The sequence below is a fragment of the Pavona decussata genome, unplaced genomic scaffold (assembly GCF_977016875.1).
Source record: "Pavona decussata unplaced genomic scaffold, jaPavDecu1.1 SCAFFOLD_253, whole genome shotgun sequence".
Taxonomy (NCBI): Eukaryota; Metazoa; Cnidaria; class Anthozoa; order Scleractinia; family Agariciidae; genus Pavona; species Pavona decussata.
Genome location: NW_028145656.1, coordinates 1,035,630 through 1,059,576, shown reverse-complemented (window position 1 = coordinate 1,059,576; position 23,947 = coordinate 1,035,630). Strand labels below are relative to the sequence as shown.

General features: G+C 38.0%; 2 protein-coding genes across 3 annotated transcripts in view; both read right to left on the bottom strand.

Moving 5' to 3' along the window:
- The window catches only part of LOC146456951 (uncharacterized), a 77,275-nt gene that overhangs the window by 40,354 nt on the left and 12,974 nt on the right, over positions 1-23,947 (bottom strand). The gene's annotated exons all lie outside the window — the stretch shown is intronic.
- The window catches only part of LOC146456954 (spliceosome-associated protein CWC27 homolog), a 52,374-nt gene extending 28,427 nt beyond the window's left edge, over positions 1-23,947 (bottom strand). Inside the window, exons 1-9 of the mRNA XM_085092536.1 lie at positions 23,833-23,947; positions 22,048-22,183; positions 21,319-21,360; positions 20,420-20,451; positions 19,169-19,312; positions 17,742-17,840; positions 13,990-14,087; positions 12,684-12,753; positions 10,642-10,731 (exon numbers count right to left, since the gene is read on the bottom strand). Of these exons, the coding sequence (XP_084948662.1) occupies positions 10,642-10,731; positions 12,684-12,753; positions 13,990-14,087; positions 17,742-17,840; positions 19,169-19,312; positions 20,420-20,451; positions 21,319-21,360; positions 22,048-22,183; positions 23,833-23,874 (753 nt within the window). The 5' untranslated portion in view covers positions 23,875-23,947. The remainder of the gene's footprint in view (positions 1-10,641; positions 10,732-12,683; positions 12,754-13,989; positions 14,088-17,741; positions 17,841-19,168; positions 19,313-20,419; positions 20,452-21,318; positions 21,361-22,047; positions 22,184-23,832) is intronic.

The window sequence follows — 23,947 nt, the reverse complement described above, 5'->3', positions numbered from 1 at the left end:
CTTAGCAAGGGCTATTGAAATCCAAACAAAAAAAAAAAAAAGAAAATTAATTGAAATTCCAAATTGAAGCTTTACTATCTCTGAAAAATGCATGGTTACACCAAATTTTCTTTTTGGATAACAAGAGCACTTGGTAAGTTCTTTTTTCTTCGCATCGTTTTAAGACGCACAAAGATATCCCTGTATTAGTAGGCACCACCCATAGAAAATCCGAGTATCTCGAGATGTGCAGAACGTATTCACAGTAACAAAAGTAGGCACCGCTCCCCAGGGGAGCACAGGCAACCTAATTCCCAGGGCTTCCCTCTCCCAATTAATCTGTGTAACAGGCATACTTCCTCGCTTTTTGTTGATGTCCTATGTTTAATGTTTGTTTCGCTGCTCCCAAGAGAGAAAAAACACTGAAACATTCATGTCATAGACAGTTTGGTTTTTTACTGATATTTCAAGGTGGTGTTTGTTGGCCAACACTGCGTTGCAAATGCCAAACTGAAAGTCATTCATTTTTTTTTCTTTGTATATCCCAAAGAAATAAATAGCCCCAGGCTTTGATACAGAGAAATAAAGAAATAATGTACATAATTTATGCAATATTACAAACAGTGTTCAATATTTTGGTAATAAATATTTTTACATGCAACTGACTTTCAGACTTTTTTCTGTTCTTGCATTAATAAAGACATCTGCTATATTGATCAACATGCCCTTTTCAAGTTTTCTTTCCTTTTTAACACGTAAGGGGAGTGCATATTAAACAGCCGCCAAAAAAGCCATATCATATTGAATGCTTAACTTAACACTCTCGCAAAGGGTTCTGAATCTGTAACAACTGCCCTATTGGGGGGGAGTTGCAGTGGTGAGAGCACTTGCCCCCCCCCCCCCCCCCTTCAAAGTGGCCTGGGTTTGAATCCTGGACTGATAGCAACATCACATGCGGATTAAGGTTTCAGGTTACTGTCCTTACTCCAAGATGTTATTTTCCAGGCACTTTGATTTTCCCTTTTCCTCAAAAACCAATATTTCTAAGTTGTAATGGGGCCTGGAGTGTCTGAAGGTGACTTGTTCATTTTTCAATTTATGCATGGTTTAACTCCTACTGTACGACCTTCTTTCTCCCCCCCCCCCCCCCCCCCACACCAAATCCCCAGGAAATCAGCTTGTGCAGCTTGGGGGTGGGAAATTTTGAAGCTATTTGAGGGCAGGGACAACTAATCATGCAAAGACTTATGGGATAATAATAAAGCCATATTGCACCATGCGCACCTTTCACTTCATCTTAGGTTTGTCAACTTGGCAACAATTTTTTTAACATGATGCTTCCATGAGAATGATGTATTATTCAGTAAGGACACAGGAAAACTCGGAAAAAGAAAATATGAGTGCTCCTATCAGGAGTTGAACCTAAGACCTTCTGATTACTAGTCTGGATGCTCTACCACTGAGCTACAGGAGACTTGTGGGAGCTAAGGCCATTAAACTAGGTTTATGGGACAAACATCCTGCTTACTGCTAAGATTGGAATGTCAATGAGTGGCATATGCACAATGAAAGGAAATGTAATGTAATATGTTTTTGTTGTTGTTTTATGCTTCCAAGTTAGCAGCCTCATGGGATACTGGTTACTGATCAGTAAGGATAAATTTTAAATGTCTTGATTTTTAAATCAATTTTCCCAACCAGTGAAATAAGAAATATATGGATAACAGTAAAGATTATGCCATTCAGATGTTTGCTGCATACATCTGGGTGAAGGGATTTTTATGGGCGAAAGTTTTCTTGCAGTAAACGTTAACCGACTAGCTATCCCTGGATCTCCGAGGAAGGTCTTGCTCGAAAAAGCAATTCTGAAATGAAGCAATGGTGATGCGATGTTTGCTGTCGTAACAAAATATCCGTCCAATGATAAGCAAGGATTGGAATAACATGAGACTTGTTGTTGTTTCCCATCCAATACTGGACCAATATTGTGAGATTCATATCAGAAATGATTTGGGCTTTTATTATGCATTGTCAAAGTTCATCACCACGAAGGAAGCAAAACTTTGCAATTGTTCGCACTGTGGGTTATACAGTCATTTACTACAAGTCACTATGAGAATTTAGCTCTTGGTGATGGAGCATTTAGGTTGTGTATTTTCATCACGCCATATGGCCTCATCACTTCTTGCTGCAAACCCCAAAGGAAACATCAGAAACATCTTTGGGTGTACTATCACGCCTTTATATTGTCAAAGCTTTTATACTTGCAGAGTTATGGAGGGGGTGGAATCTGCCCCCCCCCCCCCCCCCAACCCACCTCCCTCAGAAGATAAAAAAAGCCCAGTCTAGATAGGCTTCAATTACACTGAGAATGGAATTCCAGGGCATCATGCAGTTTCTATTGATATCATATAGGTGGCCTGCAACCAACCCCCGTATATACAAAAGACAATGGCATGGTGGCCATCTTGAATGACAAAACGAAAGGTTGTCACCCAGCATGGCCGCCACACCATTGTCTTTTTGCATCTCCAGGGATTGGTTGCAAACCACCTACACTGCATCAACAATGACATGCTTAGTAGTTACTGTTTTAAAATAGCTGGTCATGAATGATGAGCCCAGAACCATGACCAATTTTAACTTATTTTTGCTTTGCTTTTATACTCATCTTGAATATTTGGTCAGAATCATGATTGCCTACATCTGGATGCTTATCAAGTAGCTTTGTTTTTATTTAAAAAAAATCAAAAAATCAACTGCATTTTTTGTCAAAAATGTCACAGTTTTGTTGGATCTTTTCTGCTCTTTGTTTCTGCACCTGTTGATTTTTTGTGCAAGAATCATGATTGCTTCCATCTGGATACTATATATCAAATAGCAATATATCTATCTTTTCTTATGAATTAACAGTCAAAGATTTGGATGCAGGGGATCATAAAATTATTTAGAATTTTGTGGCATTTGCTAACAACTGTCACTCTTTCAGAAATAAATTTATTCAACAATCACTCTTACTCTAAGCTAGTTACAAATATATTTGATCCAAAGCATGGCATGTCTAAAAAATAAAAACTGCATTTCTATTTATTTGAAACCTCTAAAAGTATTTTATGAATACATTTTTAAAAATACAGTGGGAAAATGCATTTCTAATGTCAAAATGGCACATTTACATCATTTAAAAGGTCGATATCTAAGACATTATCTTATCCCCAAAATATTGCTATCACTAGTAAACAAATTCACAGCTATTAAACATTTCCAAACAGGAAAAAAAAGCATTTACTATTTAGATATCTTCTTATAGTATTTATATATCTCATTGTAATTGGTTTCTGAAAAACCATTAGTGGATGGAATCAATAAAGTTGTATTGTATTGTATTGTATTGTACTATTGTAACACAGGAAACACAAAAAAGAGCTGCTCGGTATAAGCTTTCATTTGAACCACTATGTACAGCATAATAAACAGCACCACAGGAAAGTACTGCTCAGCAGCTTTCATTTGAAGTTTCACACTTGAGGATTTCATCCACAGACTCAAAAGTTAGAATCACCTTGTGCGGCATAATAAACAGCACCAGAGGAAAGTACTTCTCAGTAGCTTTCATTATTTTTGGATCAAGTTACTATACTACCTTGTATTATTATTATTATTTGAATGGTCACAATTTAGGATTTCATCGAAAGACTCTTGAAAAAGTTCGAACCACCTTGTACAGCAAAACAAACAGCACCGCAGGAAAGAACTGCTCAGTAGCTTTCATTTGAATGGTCACACCTAAGAATTTTATCCAAAGACTCCTGAAAAAGTTAGAACCATGCACCTTGTACAGCAAACCAAACAGCACCACAGGAAAGTACTGCTCAGTGCTTTCACTTGGATCTATATGCAAAAATAATTATCTTTGCCTCCTAGGTTTCTGAAATTATAACCATATTTACATCACTAAATATTTTGGATCAAGTTACTATACTACAATATACACTTGCTCAAACATACCAGTGATCACACAGTTGGGCTAACAACTGACAAATAAATTGTGCAGTTTCAGAAAATATCCATACTCCCCCAAATGGAAGGTTTTTGTTTTGCACCCCCTCCCCCCAGGAAATTGCAGTTAAACTTCATACTTTGCTTCTAAAGTTTTGCCTTTTAAGAACCCCCTCCCTCCCCTAGGAATTTCTGATATCACCTTCTATGGGGTGGGTATGGGTTTTTTGGAACTGTGAAAATGCACTGGGCAAAGATCATGTAAGTCCAATAGTTTTCTCTTTACTGAACACAACATTCAGAAGCAGAGTGGTGACCTGCAGGCAAAACACTTCTATGATCCTTGGAAGACTCAACTATTTCAGCCAACTCTTCTTTGCCCTCTCCCTGGTATTCACTGATAGAATCCTTGACGAAATCAATCACATAATCCCCTGGCACTGCATTACTTAAATTAAACTGAGAATGAGTTTCCAAGGCATCATACAGTCTTAATGTCAGTAAATTCATTTTTGTCTCATTACTTTCCACTCTTTGATACCGATCTAAATACTTAGACTTGGCAATAGAGCTGGTTTGCAATGCTTTCCGAATATTTTCAATTTCCTCTATCTCTTCAAGTGTTAGAATCTCTTTAACATGCTTCTGTGTTGCAACACCAACAACTTTCAATTGACCAATGACCCAACAGAGTATTGGGCCCCCAGAGTTGCCAGAGTTAAGTGAACAATTAAGTACGATCATTGTGTCACCTGAAAAAGTTTCCTTGGAACCAGAAACATTCCCATTTATAAACAGAGCTGTTTCTTCCGTGTGACTCATGGGAAAACCAAAAGCAAAAATTTGCATTCCTGGTAACAAGGGCTGGTTAGAAAACTGCAATGGAGAAATTCCGGTTTGCTTTAGATTGAGCTCTTGGCAATAAAGCAAGGCCAAATCTTTACCAGCATCATAGCGAGCAACCTCACAAGGAAGCTCTCCAATGGCTGCATTTGAAATACCAATCCTCTTGGTATTATCGCACACTACATCTTCAACAACATGCTTATTGGTAATAATGAAATGATCATGAATAATGAACCCAGAACCATGTTCAATTTCCACCTTCTTTGTGGCTTCTTCATACTCTGCTTCAATTTTAGCTCTCTTTTCATCCGCCCGTGAATTCAATTCTTTCGAGTAAGGTTGTTTTTCATCACAGTACTTTTCACAAAGAACCTTATGATCAAAATAATCAATTGCCTTTTTAATGTCAAAAATGTCATAAGTTTGTTCGGTCTTTGGAATCCCATTTTCCTCTTCTTTGGTAGGGAAAATATCTGTATCCTCTAGAAGCGTACCAGCAAAGCAATCTCTCACTCGACGTGTTGCCTCCCTCCATGAACATCCACCCAATCTTCTTTTGCTTTGCTGATACTCTTTGTCCAAAGCATCCCTGTTGAGTCCGACTGACTCAGCTGTCAGTTTTGGGGAGGGTACACATTGTGTAAAGCACTCGTCCTCTTTTACGGGTCTTTCAGTAAAATGACGAAACATTTTGTGAATATCAAAAATGTCATATGTTTGGTTGAGGTCTTCAACCCTTACTTCAACATTATTCACAAGAAATATTGCTTCTTCTTCATCCAACCTATTTAAAAAACAATCTCTCATCCTCTGCTCTGCCTCATCTGGCGAATACCTACATAATTTCAATTTTGCTTCCTCATATTCTTTTTTAACACCAGCAATGTTTTCTTCAATGAACTTCTTCATTTCACCAAGCCCAGGTCCTCCATCTTCTGGGTATTTTTGAAGACGCTTTTTCTCATCATAATATTGAATTGCTTCGTGAATATCAAAAATTGTGAAAGTTTGAGTGTTTGTTGGAAGCCTATTGCCACCTTTTTTAATGGGCAATATATCTACTCCTTGTGGAAAGGACCGGAAATAACAATCCTGTACACGCCGTTCTGCTTCACATTTGGTATATTCCCTCAGATCGGTACAAGGACTGGAAAGGGCTTGCTCATATTCCTTTTCAATGGCACCCCTCCGTTTATCCATATCTTTTCCTTCTTTTTCGGAAGGACGTCCATACCATGTATCCGGGTAACTTGGAACATTACTCGGTTCATTGTAGCGAACAACAGCATCATAAATGTCAATAATGCTGTAAGGTTCATATAACTTATCCCAAGGTCTTTCAAATTGAAGAAGGTCTTTATCATCAGCAAAGTTCCCAGCAAAGCAGTCTCGCACTCGCCGCTGTGCAACAAACCAGGAATATTGGCGTCGTGCATCTGGGTCAGCAGTGGCTTCTTCGCACTCTCTGTTGACGTCAATTCTTCGCTTGTCTACCAATTCCTTCATTTCTTCATACCTGGGTCCTGGTTTTGGGTATTTCTCTACAAAAGCCATTTTGTCAAACCTTTCAAGAGCATCATGAATTTCAATAACGTCATAAGTTGGTAACGTTTCTTCACCTAATTTAGTGGGAAGCAAGAGTTCGTCCATGTTTAACCACAGGCCGCCTTCGGGATACCGTCCAGCATAGCAACCCTGCAATCGAACCGAAGCAGTGTCTATGGCATATCTGCGTGTGCTTTCTGCCCCATAAATCTTGACCTTCACACAAGCATCCAGAGCCTTTCTTCCCTCTTCACCTAAAACATCGCCGTTAGTATGCATGCCTTCAATTCCAAGTTTGTTGATGATCGACTCGTAACGGAAGCCCAAAGATCAGCAGAAGTTCCACTTTTTACCAAACCAAGTACAGTTTAACCTGTGTTCTTCCTAAATCCTTGAGGAAAGAAGAAAAACTCAAAAAGATTCCTTCGCAGCAAGCTTCGATTCAGGGTACAAGGTACAAAGGAAGTAAAACGGAAGTGAGAATGACACTTCCGGTTTTTCCAAGTACCAACAGAGGCTCAAAAAAAAAAAAAAAAAAAAAAAAAAAAAAAAGACAAAAGAAAAGAAAAATGCAGTACTTCAAATGACATTTTTTCCTTTTTTCCCTAAAAATAATTAATCACTGATGATAAAAACTGGTGTAAGCTTGAGAAATGGTGAAATTTCTTGTGTGCTTTCGTACTCCAGGACAGTGCCTGACTCTGCGGGGAAAGCAGACCTTAGAAGGGGCTCTTTCTGTAACAACAATTACAGTCAACTCTATATATAGAGAGAGAGCGATGGAACTAAAACTCACTGGAATCGCGCTAAATCTACCTAAAAACCACATAGGAGGCAAGAAATACACAAGAGAAGTAAGGTGGGTGATTTTTATTTAAAAATTCGTTCATATTTTTAGCCTCTAAAATAAACCGTTTTTCTCCCATACAAATCCTTATATTTTTCAACTGTTGCGTAGCTAGCGCTCATATTCGAGCTTGGGCTACCTGTGGCGACACAAACGAGTTTGGTTAAGGTTGATTCACAAATGTTCAAAGTGTGTATGAACAGTGCAGGATTCCGTAAGGAATATATGAAAGAGGCACAACCGGCCCGCCATGACTACATTGCACACTGTAATTAAAGTAATAAAGCACTGGTTTAAGTTTTGATGTTCGGGTATCAGTTTACATGAACTCTCTCCAAGGCGGACAGTAAATCTGGTACCAAGGGTGTCCGCCGTAGAGAGAGTTGACTGTATTCTATAAAAAAAAAAGGAAAATAAATACAGTCAACTCTCTCATAGCGACCACTTCTCGTAAGCGACCACTTCGTAAACAATCGTTTTGTTTCTCAGTCAAATACTATTTCAAAAGCTCTCTCGTAAGCAGTTGTAAGCAAACACCACTCAAATTTCCTAAGGTACCGCGACCACTTTTTTAGGCAAGAAAATTGACATATTCTTTTGTTTTCCGTTTCTTGTAAGCGACCACCCAACATAATTACGTATGATCGTTAGTAAATAAGGTACTCAGACGTGACAAAAGTTCAAATTTTAATGACGCTACCCCGGACTGTTGATTAACAAATAGATTCCATTTTGCCGTGCGTCTGTACTCTGATAACGCACAGATGACGTCAAAACGTGGTGAGAACAAAGAAGTACGCTACGAGCCGGAGGCGAGTAGCGTGACTGATGTTCCCACCACGTTTTGACGTCCTCTGTGCGTTATCAGAGTACAGACCCAAGGCAAAATGAAATCTATTTGTTTTATACAATAACCAAGACATTTCAACACATTTCGTGAGCGACATCGCGTTGCCTGAGCTGAGTCAAAAACTTTCCAACAAACTCAGTTTTAGACTACTGCACACATGCAGTTGTGATCTTCTAAATTAGAGTATAATCCGAAAGAATTTCACTAACAATATTTTCAAAACTAACCTTTATTCCAGAAGGAAATCCTGACTCCAAAATATTGCAGCATGTAAGTCGTTTCGCTGCGATTTGTAATCGATTACTCGCCATTACCGGATTTTTTATCGGCGACATATTTCGACAAATATTTGCTTCCCTTTCACGTCACAAGAAAGTTCTAGCTTTCCTATCCTGTTTCAGGTCACTCTCAGCAGTCTTTGTCCAATTTTTTATTGGGCAGTTTTCCTTTCCTGCGAAAATTTGCCTGTGTTTGTCCGCTACTCGCAAAAACAGTTTGCAAAACTTTGCTGACCAATCGCTCTGGCTGGACTCTAGACTCTGATCACGTGCGCTGGTCACACTACTCGATGACGTCAATCGTGCGTCTATACTCTAATCACACACTCCTCTAGACCAATCAAAACGCGAGTTTTACACAGTTCATTGTATAACAGATAATAATAGTGGTCTGTTCCAAGGTGTTATACAAAGTTTCATCAGAAGAGTGAATAGATTGTCCAGGCGCAATTCAACTTGAAATATGCCAGTGGTTTCAATCTTTTCCTTACGCCATGGAATAGAAATGTCATTGTCTCCGTATACGAAAATGGAACTATTTGCCTAATTTTAGCTGATAAGGTAATATTTTTATGTAATTAATTAATCAACTTAGTATTAGGCTTATTTTGCTAATCTTTCCCGTTAGCGACCATCCCCCGTAAGCGACCACTTTGTCGTGCCCCAAGGGTGGTCACTTACGAGAAAGTTGACTGTAGAAGATTCTTATCTCTGAAAAATGCAGGGTTACCCCAGATTTTCTTTTTGGATACCAAGAGCACTTGCTTAGTTCTTTTTTCTCCGCACCGTTTTAAAACGCACAAAAATATCTTTGTATTAGTAGGCAACAACCATAGGAAACCCGAGTATCTCGAGATGTGCAGAATGTATGTGCAGTGCGTAACAAAAGTAGGCACTGTCCTTGGGCTATATTTTTTACTCCTAAGAGGCGCACATGCAACCTAACTGCCAGGGCTTTCCCTTCCAAATTAGTCTGCGTAGCAGGCACATTTACTCGCATTTTGCTGATGTCCTATATTCAGTGTTTGTTTAGTTACCCCCAAGAGTAAAACATCACTGAAACATTCATGTCATAGACAGTTTGGTTTAAGAGATATTTTAAGGTGGTGTTTGTTGGTTAACACTGCACTGCAAATGCCAAACTGAAATTCACTCATCTCTTTTTTGGTGAGTAGCTAGATATCAACTTGATTTACAATTTTGAAAGCTGATCTGATTATTCACAATGCAAGAGTTTCCAACCATGGGGTAATCTTGTTATAATTTAGGAAATTCTGGGGGTTCTGTGGTTCATCAGTTAACATCTACATGTACAATAACCCTTTATGATAGTAAATATTATTGGTAAACCAAATGAAGGAGTATTAAACAGTTCAATAACAGTACACCCTCTCTAAAAGAGGCAAACTTAAATTCAATAATTTTATTATTTTCATGGACAATAAGTTAAATCCCCCCTCTTCCCTCCCCCCCCCCCAAAAAAAAAAAATAATAATAAATGAAGAAGAATTTTAGTATCAATATTTTTTTAAGTGAGAGGAAAAAAAGCATCAGAAACATAGACACTGGTAAAGAGATTAGGCAAAAGCCACAGGATTCATACTACAAAAATTAACTTGACCTCACATTTTGACAGTATCAAACCGTTGGTCTTTTGTGAATGAGTTTAAAGGGCAGGCAAAGAACAATGTTTTTGTCTCTCTTGACCAGCAAGAAGTCAGGTAGGAACTGGGTTAGTAGCGATTTCCCGATAACATTTGAGAGAATGGCAATAACATCTAGGCCTCTTTAAAACTCCTCACTTGAGGACTGGAAGAAATTGAAAGAAGGAAACTTATGGTGGTTTAGAGCCAACCTAAGCCGAATGACTACGGATACTTTCTGCCTGTTTCTGCCTTCTTGCTACGATAATATTGCGCAAAATTTGAGCCTTGATGCAGCCTGCATAACAGGCGTTAGTTTAGCTGAGGGCAAAGGACCAATTGATATCATTATTATGCATAATCTAGTCACCACTAACTTATTACCCATTCCAAGATTTTCAGGTGTTTGTTGCTCACGTGACCAGCCGATGCCAGGGTCTTTTCCTGTTCCTCCCCAATTTACAAGGGAAAAACCCTGGGAACGAGGTTGAATAAGATGCTGATTTTTGGCAAGTATGCATTTTGTATCATGCTCTTTCAAAATATCTCAACAAATCGTATAATATCTGAAATTTAGTTTTTTTGACATTATCACTTTGATTAGTACTCTATAATTTGCTTTGTACATTGGTGACACCAAAAGAAATCATTTACCTTGGCATCTGCAGCTGCGGTCTCTACAACTGGTTGTGAACTCAGTTTCGGATCATGCAAAACATCATGGCTGCTCTTCATCTTCATTGTCTGAGAAACAAAACAATATCCACCAAATAAGACTATAACATCCAAGTAAACCAAAAACATGATTGTTATGTGAATGAAATTAGAGTTTAGAAACCAATGAAGAACAGCCAGTTTTGCGAAGGGAGAACAAGCCCAGGGGGGAGAGGGAGGGGGGACTCCAAAAATAAAAGTGACAGGGGTGATCACCTTTTAGGGGTGAAAAATCGTGGTTTGGTACCCCTTAGAGTGCTAAATCTAAAATGACTTCCTTCAGAGGTATGGTGGTAGCTTTTGGGGTATTGAGCCAAAAAATATTTAAGGGAGTAAAAATATTTACGAGTGAAAGGCGTTAAAAGGAATAGTCTTTATTTCTATAAAAAATTGTCAAAGTGTCAGTTGCATGTAGTGTATTGATTCAGAGTTGGTACCTCTAAGGGGAAAAAATTGTTCAGACCACACCCACAAGACAGAATTCTGGTACCTTTTAGGGGTTCTTTACAAAAAAATTTCCCACAATTGCCCCTGTCACTCAAATATGGTAGTCCCTTCTCCCCCCAGGTCCCAGGAGACAAAGATGGAAACTGGGAGAAAAGAGATAAGAACTGAAAAGGCCTAGGTGTGTACTTCCCTACAGATGCCCTAAAGGCATGTGGCACCCCAGATGGTAGGGTTTTATAGCGCCTCGTTGTTTGGAAATTGAGTCACAGATTTGGATTTTGCCATTACAGCCTGACACTGGGTGTCAAGGCAGCAGGGCTCAGCAGTTGGGGCACTGGACTTGTAATATGTAGGTCATGGGTTCAACTCCTGCTCTAAGCAATTGCCAGAGTTGTTTACGGTTGCCCCGAGTTCAACTCCTCCACTCCTCCACTTGCAACTGTTGTAGGTTAAAACGAATACCAGGTTAAAAAGATTTCAACCTAAGTTGATTTGTATTTTCCTTTATTTTAGATTTTTAAAAATTACCCAACCTTAACAAAGGAAAATACAAATTAACCTTGGTTGAAATTATTTTAACCTGGATTGATTTTAACCTACAACATAGCCAACTGGTCCACCTCTGGACGGTTGGGATTTTTAACCTGTTCTGTTGATTTTTGGATTATGTTTCCCATCATTTGAGTGGAGTGCCTGAAAACTAGCTTGGTATGGCTAAGCATACATCCACTATAACCCTTAAAATCCAAATATCAAAGATCAAATTCTCCTATCTTGTCCCCATACTTTTCTTATAAAAGTACTGGGGAGAATTTAATAAAATACCAAGAGAATACACTGTACACCTTGTGTGACCATATCCTTAATTCTCATGACCTCAGGAATTGAACAAGCATTGATATTACAAGGAGAAATTTGATGCTGACCACTGTTAGGGCTTATTTATTAAGGGGATAAACAAAGCACTTACATTAAGATTTTTTATTGGACCTGTACCGTGTGTTGTGAACTGTGGTACGGCTTTTGTGGGATGAGATCATACAAAGGTAAGGAAATTAACCTATTGTAAATATAATATAACACAAAGGGAAGCTTAATTAGGTCTGAAAATGGGTACAGAAAAAGGAGTTTTTTGATGTTAAATTGAAACAGAATTGTGCAGTTCCAGATAAAATCCACACCCACCCGAAGGAAGGTCATTGGAAATTCCTTGGGGGAGGGGGGTCTTCAAAGCCAAAATTTTAGAAGCAAAGTATGAAGCTAAACTGGAATTTCCTGGGGGAGGGGGTTGCAGAACAAAAATGGGGGAGTATGGATATTTTCTGAAACTGCGCATTGGGAGAATCAGCAGCACTCCACCAACAAAAAAAAAAACTAACGACCGTAAAAGAATATGGAATACAATGATCACCCCTCTTCGTGAAGTGGAAGGCAAAGAGTTGAGACTTTCCCTCTCCCCCAGGGGTCACACAAACTTTCTAATAGTTTTGTTGAGTATATCACTTTGTATAATTATTTCATTTTGTAAACCCAACCTTGCTAACTGAAACCACAGTCGATTCATCTTCTTCAGCTTCTTCACCAAATGACAACAAACTGAAATTTCTGTACAAAGGAAGCAACAAGTTGTAGCAACAACAACAGCTAATGGGTAAAACAGGTCAGGTATGTACATGGACCCCAACAAAGAAATGAGGCTTGTGGGTAAGAAAACAGGACCTAAATGGGTGGTAGAAAACAAGCCTATGAAATGAGCACCCTTCTACAACCTCTATGTTTTTGCCATCTTGAATGGAAGCCTTATTATGATAACAACTTTGAACTATGTAGTACTTGCTTTTTCAAAATGAAACTCACTTCTTTCCCCCTACCCCACTCCCGAAGGGGGTACTCAGGGATATTAGCTGTGGGCAAGTATGAATGCAGCCAAATTCAGAGACACCCAGAATGTCCTACAAAGCTAAAACTTGGCCCAAAAAAGTCCAAAAGCCCAGATGGTAACCTGAAAAAGTTAGTCTAAAATAATGTCAGCCATCTCCCCCTAACCCACAGGGGACGTGAGAGAGAGAGAGAAATCTGAATTCCGAGCATTACAAATGCCATCTGGTGAGGTCACCCAGTAAGTTATGTGCCCCTGTGGATTAAGGGGAGGAGATGGCTGACATATCAGACTAGAAAAAGTTCATTGTTGTGTGCATAAAACCCCAAAACAATCCCTGCCAACATTGTCCTTCACACAAAACTTCGAAAAAGTCAAACCTAAACAAGTCTGCAATCGTTAATTTTAAGCTTAAAGGCTTGATCTTTGCACCTCCCTGTCTCTAACACAAGTAAATGAGCACCCAGGCTCCTCTACTTCTCTAGTAAAGGTATAGAATGGTCCTTGAAAAATGATGGGTCACGGCAAATTTTCCGCAAGTCTCGAAATCTCAGCATCTCAAACTAGAGTCTTGGTATCTCGAGCTTGTAAAAAATAAATTGAGTGTCAGAATCTTGTATTATGAAATTTGAGTCTCGGAGTCTCACAAGCCAAGTGAAAGTTTCATCTAAATCAACCAAATCTGATTTATCAAGAAATAATTTCTAGTACAAGGGACAAAAGCCTGTAAAAGTCTTGTGCTCCTGTAGATGTCTAGATCACGGTGTCTTGTCCTTGGATTTTTGAATTGCGGCCTCTCTGGCTCAGATTTGAAAAAAGTGGTTAGGTCTCGGTCTTGGATTTTTAATGAGGGTCTCAGCGTCTCGACAAGTCTCGAATTTTACCATTCTAAACCCCTTCTAGTATCTCTCTCAAGTGGTGGATCATGACCGCACAAGTATTAATAATGCAGTACCACCTACTTTGTCCCTTTAACCTTTCTTTTCTTTTCCTCTGATTTTGCTTTAACTTCTTCCTTTTTCTGCCTTGGAATAATATCTTCAAATGGATTATATAAAACCTGAAATAAATCATAAAATTAAAAGCATCATAGAGTCGTTTGTTCTCAATTCTATTTTCATTTTTATTTCTGAAGCTCTGGCATAACCAGCCAATAGAGCATTTCAGATTGCTTTTAATTTTTTTTTTCCTTTTTTTTTATTAAATTAATCAAAAACACATAGTTACTTACATTGTTCCTACCCTATTTACAATACGACGTTTACTCTACTTACAATAAAATACAATGCAATACAATACTTACACAATAAGTAAAGTAATCAAAAGCAATTCTAAAAAAAAAAATACATTACTGACAATTACAATTAAGAAAACGCTGCAGTCATATTTTATTTATTTATTTTATTTATTTTATTTATTCACCACGACATACAAACATAGAAAGTTACAATGAATAATAGACTAGGATTACAAGTACATAAGTTTAGAGTAAATAATAATAGTAAAAGAAGTAAGAAGTGGCGAGGAGACCTCAAGAAACCCCCGGGCTTATACTGAGAGGTCTCCTCGGAGATATGTTGGGACTTTAAGACCAGTAAAGACATTGTATTGAGATTTTTTAACATACAGTGGTGGTAAGACTATAAAGACATAACAGAGTCGGACGTTTCATGCAATTAACTGAGGAAATCAAGAAGCTTTCTTTTGAAGGTGGATAGACTAGGGGAAGACGTAATTGATAATGGCAAAGCATTCCATATTTTTGGCCCTCTATAGAGTATAGTAAATTGCTTGATATTAGTTCGGCAGGTGTGAGGTCGAAAATGAGCTGAGGTTCTAGTATCATAATTATGAATTTGACCACCAGTCGGAAATAAATTTAGAAAGGGCGAAGGCAGCAAACGTTGGTGATAGGAAAACATAAATTTTGCAATATAAAAGGAATTCACTTTAAAAATATCTAGGATATTCAATTGTGCAAATAAAGGTGCAGAAGGTGCAAGGTGATTAGAATTTGTCATATCTCACACAGCTCGTTTTTGAAGAAGAAAAATGCGATTTAAGTTTGTTACATAAGTAGAAGACCAAACTGTAGTACAATAAGTTAAATAGGGATAAATTAAGCTATAATACAAAGATTTTTTAGTGTTTGATGACAAAAGGAAACGAAATCTGTACATTATACCAACGGACTTAGAGATTTTCTTGCAAATATAACTGATATGCGATTTCCAGGTGAGACCTTCATCAATATAAATACCTAAGAACTTAACTTCTGTTACTTGCTTGAGGGGTATACTGTCAAGTGAAATTTGGGAGCTCATGCGGACAGATTTTTGTTTGGGTTTAAATATAACATAATTGGTTTTCTTTATGTTAACAGAAAGTTTGTTTGATTTCATCCATAAGCTAATCTTAGTCAGTTCACTATTCATTACAGAGGCAACATGATCAGGGTCTGAATTGGAGTAAAAGATACTAGTGTCATCTGCAAAGAACAGGCATTCTGCCAGTCTGGTTGTTTTGGGAAGATCATTGATATATAATATGAAAAGTAAAGGGCCTAATATGGAACCCTGTGGAACACCGCATCTAATTATCTGTTCGGAGGAACGGGTATCGTTAATCCGAACGAATTGGGTACGGTTGGAGAAATAACTTTTAATCCATTGCAATGCTAGTCCACAGACACCATAATGTTCAAGTTTCTCAAATAAGATTTGGTGGTCTAGCGTGTCAAATGCTTTAGAAAGGTCAAGAAAAACACCTGCCGTGATTTCATTTTGGTCAATGGACGTTGCAATTTTATTAACAAGGTAAGTTAGCGACAGCGCAGTGGAATGGTTTTTACGAAAACCAAACTGGAGTTGGTAAAAGATATCATGGCTATTTGCGAATTCTACTAGTCGATTGTGCATGACCTTTTCGAAGAATTTCGAAAAATTAGGAAGTTTATTTTATTATTTATAATACAGTACTTATATATACAAAGCAGTTTGTGTTTTTTTTTTCTTGAATTAAGGGCAGTGAAAGCGGAGCAAATGTACCCAAAGTCAAAAAACAGGCAAAATGTACAGTGGATCCAGACACACTGATGACTAAAAAAAAACAAGGCTTTCTAACAAAAAGTGTTCAAAAATTCCCACTTTTTGGAATGAGCGCATTCTGCATTGGCCTCCATATTGTAAATTGATTTCAAGTATTGTAGAACACCTTCTACCTTTGGTGCAGTTTCTTTTCTTTTGCTCATCCAGATATAATTCCTAGCTAGGAGGGAGGAAAAATTAATTTGCTGGTAGTTCTTGGAAGAATCCGGCTTTAGACCGAGAGCGACAAGTGGGTCTATTATGTAATGTTCGGGAGTAATGTGGAGAAAAGTTAGCCTTACAGTTAAATCATGCCAGAAAGAGGCCACTTTAGGACAAGACCAAAAGAGATGAAAAAGTTTCTCCTGTTTCCCATTACAAAAGGAGCAGTTTGGGTTGTCCCTTACTCCAATTTTTGTTAGGAAGTCATTTGTTGCTATTCGTCTATGTAAAAATTTGAATTGGAATTCAAGAATATCTCTGACATTATGTGTTCATCAAAATTGACTTCTGCCCAAATTAGCAGAGTCTCTTTTATAAAGCAGTTTTTAATCTTCAGATTCTCTATGGTGTCTTTCTTGTTTAGGTTACTAGTGAGTACTATTGAACCTCCATGCCTCTCCAGCTCAAGATCAAAAAAATATTTTCCATTTTTAATTTGTTAATATTATAAATAAAGGGAGATGTAAAGAATCGACTATAAGAGGACACAGAAAAAATCTGAGCCGAGATGGGATTCGAGCCCACGACCTTCCACGTTCTAGATCGACTGCTCTAACCCCTGAGCTACTGAGGACTTGTTGGCGAGCAAGGGTCATTTTTGTGGGTTGGACTTGCGAACCACATCTCACAGTCACACAGTCACATTAAGGCTTAACTGCATCACGCAGTCACATTAATTGCAAGAAATGCCTCGCCTATGAAGGAGCCTCCAACCAACCAACCTACGCCACTGCATGATATTAATATAATTATAAATAAAGGGAGAATGTTTTGGCTTAGAATCACTGGCAATTTTTAATTGTTCCAATGTTTTATCCACTGCTATGCACTTTGCTTGCAATACATAGGGTTCCAGAAAACACCCATACTCCTCTCACGGAAGGTTTTCTGTTTTGCACCCCCCTCCCCCGGGAAATTCCATTTTAGCTTCATACTTTGCTTCTAAAATTTTGACTTTTAAGACCCCTCTCCCCCTGGGAATTTCCAATGACATTCCACTGAGTGTGGATTGTTTCTGGATCTGTACAATAAAAACCTATGGGCAATATTCTTGTTTTTATCACAAAACAAAGAGCAAATCTATTCTCCCACTGTGCAGCACACGTACCTCAAATGCGGTTCTAGTCAGTGTTTCTGTGCCCTTTGGAGACACTGCTTATTAACTTTGGCAATAGGAAACTACTAAGTCACAGGAACTCTCTGTTAGCTTACATTACTGGCTGTTTTGCAATTAGATTGCGACAGAAAATCACAGGGTGGAGAGGGGGGGGGGCAGGCTACTTAAACTACCCCCACCACCGGGGCAGAGAGAAGTGCCACAGGGATATATCCCGAGAAATGTGTGTCAAGGCTCATGAAGGACTCTCACAAAAGTTATTTTAAGTAGTAAAATAACAATATCCCACCTCTGTGCTCTTGATTTTCGGAGGAAAAAGTGGCCTGTCATCTTGGCCAACTTCACAGTCTTCCATCTTGAGCATGTTATAGATTGTGTCCCCCGCAACCTTTTAAACAAGTATTTATTAAGGTAAAGAGTTTTAGGAATGAACTTTGCAAAATAATCTGCTGTCTCCAGCTTTGCTCCTTAGTGGTACAAAAACAGACACTGAACTAGTACAAGATGGTTTACACACTCAGTGTCATTCCAATCTTGTAAGGTATGATAAATGAGTACTCAAAGATGAGCGAGGTCAATATTGTCGCACTAAATTCAATTTGAAAAGAAGCAGCGTAACAGAAGCATTTGCCATCAGCTGGTGGGTCGAATGCTATCTCGAAACCAGCCTCTGCCACTCTAGTGGCGAGTTTTGAAGAAAGACTTGTCTAAGGGAAAGGACAATCACATGCAGCAGTCAGCCAACCAACAGAGTCCTGATAACTCTGATTCACTAAAGACCAAACCTGTTAAAATGGCGCGATTTACTCACCATTCTTGACGCCAACACATGGAGATCGAAGTGCTGTTCTTTTCTTTTTTTTTTTTTCTTGAATGAAGTTCCACGTGGATATCAATGAATGACATGTGTCAATAGATACCTTTTCGAGTAGCGGTGCAGCCGAATGTTTTTCTCGGATTTTTTTTTCTGAAGTCTTGAACCTTAATAAATTTTTGCGTATTGTTTTTATTTCGCGCATCTTGGCCGATTTTGAATAGGCAAAATTCTCTCCAAAATTATAACAAAAACGAAAAAAAGTAAAGAAAAAAATTCGTCCAAAATTTTCTCACGCGAATGTAAATAAAACAAATAAAAATTCTTAACATTTGCACTGTGGCCTTGCATGACTCGCGTGACTCGCATGGCTCACACGGTGGCTCGCATGGCTCGCTGGCTCGCAGATTTCTTAGGCCCCACTCCTAATATGGGTTGGAGTCGAGATTGTATGGGACAACATTGATTGTTGAAATGAATGGATCTTGGGATGCGTATCTGGCATCCCCCACAGATTTTTTGGCAGGGGCAGATGACATCACAGAGGAGAGAGAGACTGGGATCAAGATCATCAAATGCACCCCCTAATCTTTGATTATTACCAGTTGAATGGTCTAGGAACCATGGAACCAGGGACGAGTTCCATAAAATTTACTGTGGGTGCAAATGCTATCGTTAGATGTTAAAATACTGAATGTGACTGGGCTGAAGGTCTGGCGTTAGCAGTTACCCCCGATGTTAAATTTTATGCAACTCACCCCAGATCTTTCTGGGACTCCCAGGACACTTACAAAACCTGGATCTAAGAATAATTTTAATTAAAAAAACAATCCAGAGAGAATCCCCCGACTTGCAGGGATGCCATCTATGAGGTTTATACCCTTGTTAACATGGTTCATTACCTTTCCAAATATAGTGTGTTTCCCATTCAGCTCTGGCGTTGCTCCAAGAGTGAAAAAGAACTGACTCTGGTTATCATTTGGGCCAGCATTTGCCATTGCAACCAACCCTCTCCGCACAAAGCGAAGCCTCTGGTGGAATTCATCCTATGAAAACCAAGATAATTATTTATATGAAACAAGTTGTAAATGAGAATGATAATAATAATAACAATCTTTTAATAGGATGCTCCATCACAAGAGTGGTTTACATAGAGGTCCTATTACTAGATGTATGTTATATGATGCAATTAAAATATAAAAATTTAAGCTAAAATCGAGATATAAAAATGATGTTAAGTATTATTCAATCAGTGACACAGGCATACTTGGAAAAAGGAAATCCAAGTTCTCCCAGCGGAGTTCAACCTAAGACCTACTAGTTTGGATACTCTACCACTGAGCTATTCGTGACTCATGGCCTGAGTTAATAAAATGCAGTTCAGTCACATAAGTCATGGGGTGAACAATAGTAACATTAAATACTAATTAAAATAAATATTAAAATGTTTAATTATTTTCCTACATACACAGCCACCATAATAAAGCTAACTGATTTTTTTGTTGACACTGTCAATTTTTCCAATTTTATCCAACACTATGTGTAAATTGTTTAACAGCTTGGCAAAAACCAGTTGGTAGTTTGGGACTTACAGCGTAGGACTCTTTGGAAGTGAAGGCCTGAGAATTTTTAACCCTTTAATCCCCAAGAGTGCCAACTGGTACGTGAAGCCATAACTATGTCAATATTTGACAGATTGTTATGACTAATTTTCACACCAAGATGGTCTTGTGAAGATCTACTCATTAATTAAAAAGGAGAAAATCTTAACCCCAGGTCCCATTTGTGATATGGTTGACCACCCCCATAACTTTTCAACTTTTTTCCCCTAGAAGTTGCAGGTCTTAATAAAAGACATGTTGAGAACTGCAAAATAAGCTATAGTTTAGGGGTATACCTAATATACACAAGGATTGGGATGTTTTTGAACTTTTAAATTTTTACGTTTTAAGGCCATTTATCTCAAAGCTACAACTTTTCTCATTTATAATTATATCAGTTATGAAATACACTCACGAGTAGCTTTAACATGGTATATTATACATGGATATTGAGAAAAATTATGTCGTTTTGCCTTAGGGGTTAAAGGGTTAAAAAATAATATATTTTATTATAACACATTATTTTTATTATTTGTTATTCACTAAAATCACCTTGAACGGTTTGCCATAAATTGATTCTCCACCTGAAAAAAAAAAAAAAAAATAGGAAAAATAAGAAAAACACTGCAATCTTTAAGAAGTCAGTAATCTGAAGGCTGATGTACCGGGGTCCAACGTTTGCTTGCGGCTGTCACATGCCATCTCTGTAGCGTTTACTGTTCATATCATACAAAAAAATCGTACACAACTCTTGTCATTCAACATTGTCTTCCCTTAATTTTTTTTCAAAAATCCTACGCTATTTTACACGTTGCATACAACAAGTTGCAAGTTTGATTAAGGACGGTGCCTAGTATTGTTACTGCACATACGTTCTGCGCATCTTGTGATACTCGGGTTTCCTATGGGTGGTGCCTACTAATACAGGGATATTTTTGCGCGGTTTAAAACTATGCGGAGAAAGCAGAACTTAGCAAGTGCTCTTAGTATCCAAAAAGAAATAAGGGGTAACCATGCATTTTTCAGAGGTAATAAAGCTTAAATTTGGAAGAAAATGCCATACATTGCTTTGTATTTTACTGTTTTTTAGAATAATTGTTGCTTAATTATCTCTAAAAAATGTGTGGTTACCCCCATTTTTCTTTTTGGATTCCTATAGCCCTTGCTAAGACCTGCTTTTCCCGCAGAGTCATTAACCGTGCAAAAATACTACGGTATTAGTAGGCACCATCCTTAACATGAAACAATTTGTATTGTAAGCTTGTTGTCAACATGTGGCATACAACAAAGTTGTATTATAACATTCCAGTTGAAAGTAGTATCGCCCTTCCCCAGCAAACTCCAGAAAGGAAACATTTCCATAAAGTACTGACAATCTTTAATTTGACGTGACTCGGTCCAGATGATAAAGTATAAGAATAAATAATCTTGAAGAACATTTTCTCACTCACCCATTCCTGTACCTGTTGGGTCGCCACCTTGAACACAAAACCCTAAAATGGACAAGAGCCAGAAATTTGAGCTTGTATGTGTAAAATTGGTAAATAATTTGTTCTTACAGTTTTATTGGTCAATTAATTAATTAATTAATTAATTAATTAATCAAACAGCCAATTATAAATATGAGAGAAAGAAATATGAAAAGAAAGACCAAAAGGGTTAGCGCGAACGGGATATGATACGTCCCATGCCAGGCACAACCCCAACTGAAGAAAAATTGAGTAAAAATGAATTTATATATTCATTATTTATATCTCATCATTTATACTCATTTATAATGAGTGTGAGTTTATTTTTGTCTTAGCATAATTTCTTAGAAGCGTTTTATGAAGATAGACAGAAATTGCTCAGAATAAGCCCTACTTTGGCACAAAGACCAGCTATCATCATATGAAACTTCATTGCATATTTAATTTTTGGATAATTTGCAAGTTCTTCCTGTTTATTCAGAAGAAATTGCTAAAAACTGATAATAGTTAAATTATTCTGTCTCAGGGAAATGATTTTACATTTTCTTCCTGGTGCTCTAAGAACAATTGCAAGTTAAAAAAGAGGTTCTTTGTTAAATATCTGAGTACTTATGACCAAGATATACGGTAAAATATCTATGACAGTGCTCCTTTAAACAGCTTAAAGTTTAACAGACCAATAGAAAGTAGCCTGAAATGCACAATTCTTACCCTTGACAACCCTGTGGAAAATGGTGCCATCGTAATAACCCTCCAAGCAGAGTTGGATAAAATTTCTGCAAGCTTTCGGAGCTTCTTTGGACCACAGCTCAATGTCGATTTCCCCACATGTTGTGGAAAGGAGGACCTGTGATAAACAAAAACAAAAAAAAATCAGACTGGGTGACGATGAACTTTACAGCAACATTCTGACAGATTCCACAGCCCGTTGGGGATGAGGAGGGGAGGAAGTAAACCCTTTTATTAAAAACTGGATCACTGTATAATGGAATAATTCCAGGCCACGGTATAGGAGACGTTAATTACCCTGCCCAAGAAATAGTGACCAGAATTATTGTCTTCTGGTTGTTCTTGCAAAGAGAAATCAGCAAGATCTAGTAATTTTCTTGTTTTGAGAATAATGAATTAATCGAGTAAGTGATACAGGCATACTCAGAAAAAAATCAAAGTGCTCCTATCAGGAGTCAAACCTAAGACCTTCCAATTACTAGTTCGGATGCTCTATCACTGAGCTACAGGAGACTCGTGGGAGCTATTAGGTCATTAAACTAGGTTTGTCTGTTATGATTGTTTAAAAGAATTTTCTTGTTGGATAAGATGATTATAGCCAACTTGGCACTACACAATTTGTTGACCAACTATCATTTCATATCCAATGCATGCTTGTGGAATAATGAATTTTTATTGTTAAATACATTGAGGCTATTTAGACTATTTAGGTATGCGCACCCCCCAAACGACTGGGTTTTGGTGGTTTAGATCTGAAAAGCAGCATTAATAGTATCTAGTCTATGGAATTCTATAAATCTTGCAATTTGATCGATTCTGGTAGCAGTCCAATATTTTTCAATAATGTCCACAGACCCAGGTTGATTGGTTGCAAGACCTGGGCCTTGTTTTCTTGCAAAAATAATGTTATTCACCAGCCTATGTCAGTCCATACTGGGAAAAACTGTGCCCTCCGTCTTGACTTAGTAGAGTCCTTAGATATGTTTGTATTGTGATAACCAGTTTGTAGGCCAAAGTAGAGCAAATTAAGAGATAATTCTATTCTAAGGCCTATGATCAGGGCTGTCAACTCTCCCGGATAATCCAGGAGACTCCAGATTTTGAACCGTATCTCATGGTCTCCATATTTATGTCTGTAATCTCCCGGATAATTTTCGTGAAGTTTGCTATTTGTCTTTGACTTGATTTTCCGACAATGAAATCTCAAATGTTGAGCGTTGCTTGAGCCACTGTTTCATCGACTGAAAAAAATCATGTAACCTCCCCCCCCCCCCCCCCCCCCCCCACCGAAGCCGTTAATTTAGCCTTGATGCGACACCCCTGTAAGGCGCTTTGTTGTTGCTGGCAGGGAAGTCATATTCTCCTTATTTGAAGATGTGGGAGGTTGACAGCCCTGTAAGATCAATGCAGTAACATGCATGTTCTTGTCATTTTGTATTGTAACCTGCAGGAAAAATTGCACTGTGGCCTGGAACAGAGCAACTTTAGCACACAATTTCTCTAATAATTTCAAACTGGCATCAATGTGTTTCTTATGGTTAATATTAAGCTTAAGAGCAGTTATATATACGAGTTCTGACTCATTTGCTTTATTCCAAAAATTTCCCTGTGGATGCTGTATCTCGATCAGCATGGTTTGCAGAGGTATTTTAAAAACTTAAGCAAATCTGCTGATCGAAAGTTGGTGCTGCATGTGGCTGTGTGTTTCTCTGTGTTTTAAAATTCCCCCAATAATTACTTGCACAGTTAGATAGAAATATATCTTACCTTTCCATTTGTGGGTGGTTCCTGAATGTATATGTTGCTCATTATTTGAAAGATTCGCTAGTTCGTTGTTGATAAAAACTCCTGTCAATTTTTTGACCGAATGTTCCAAAACAGG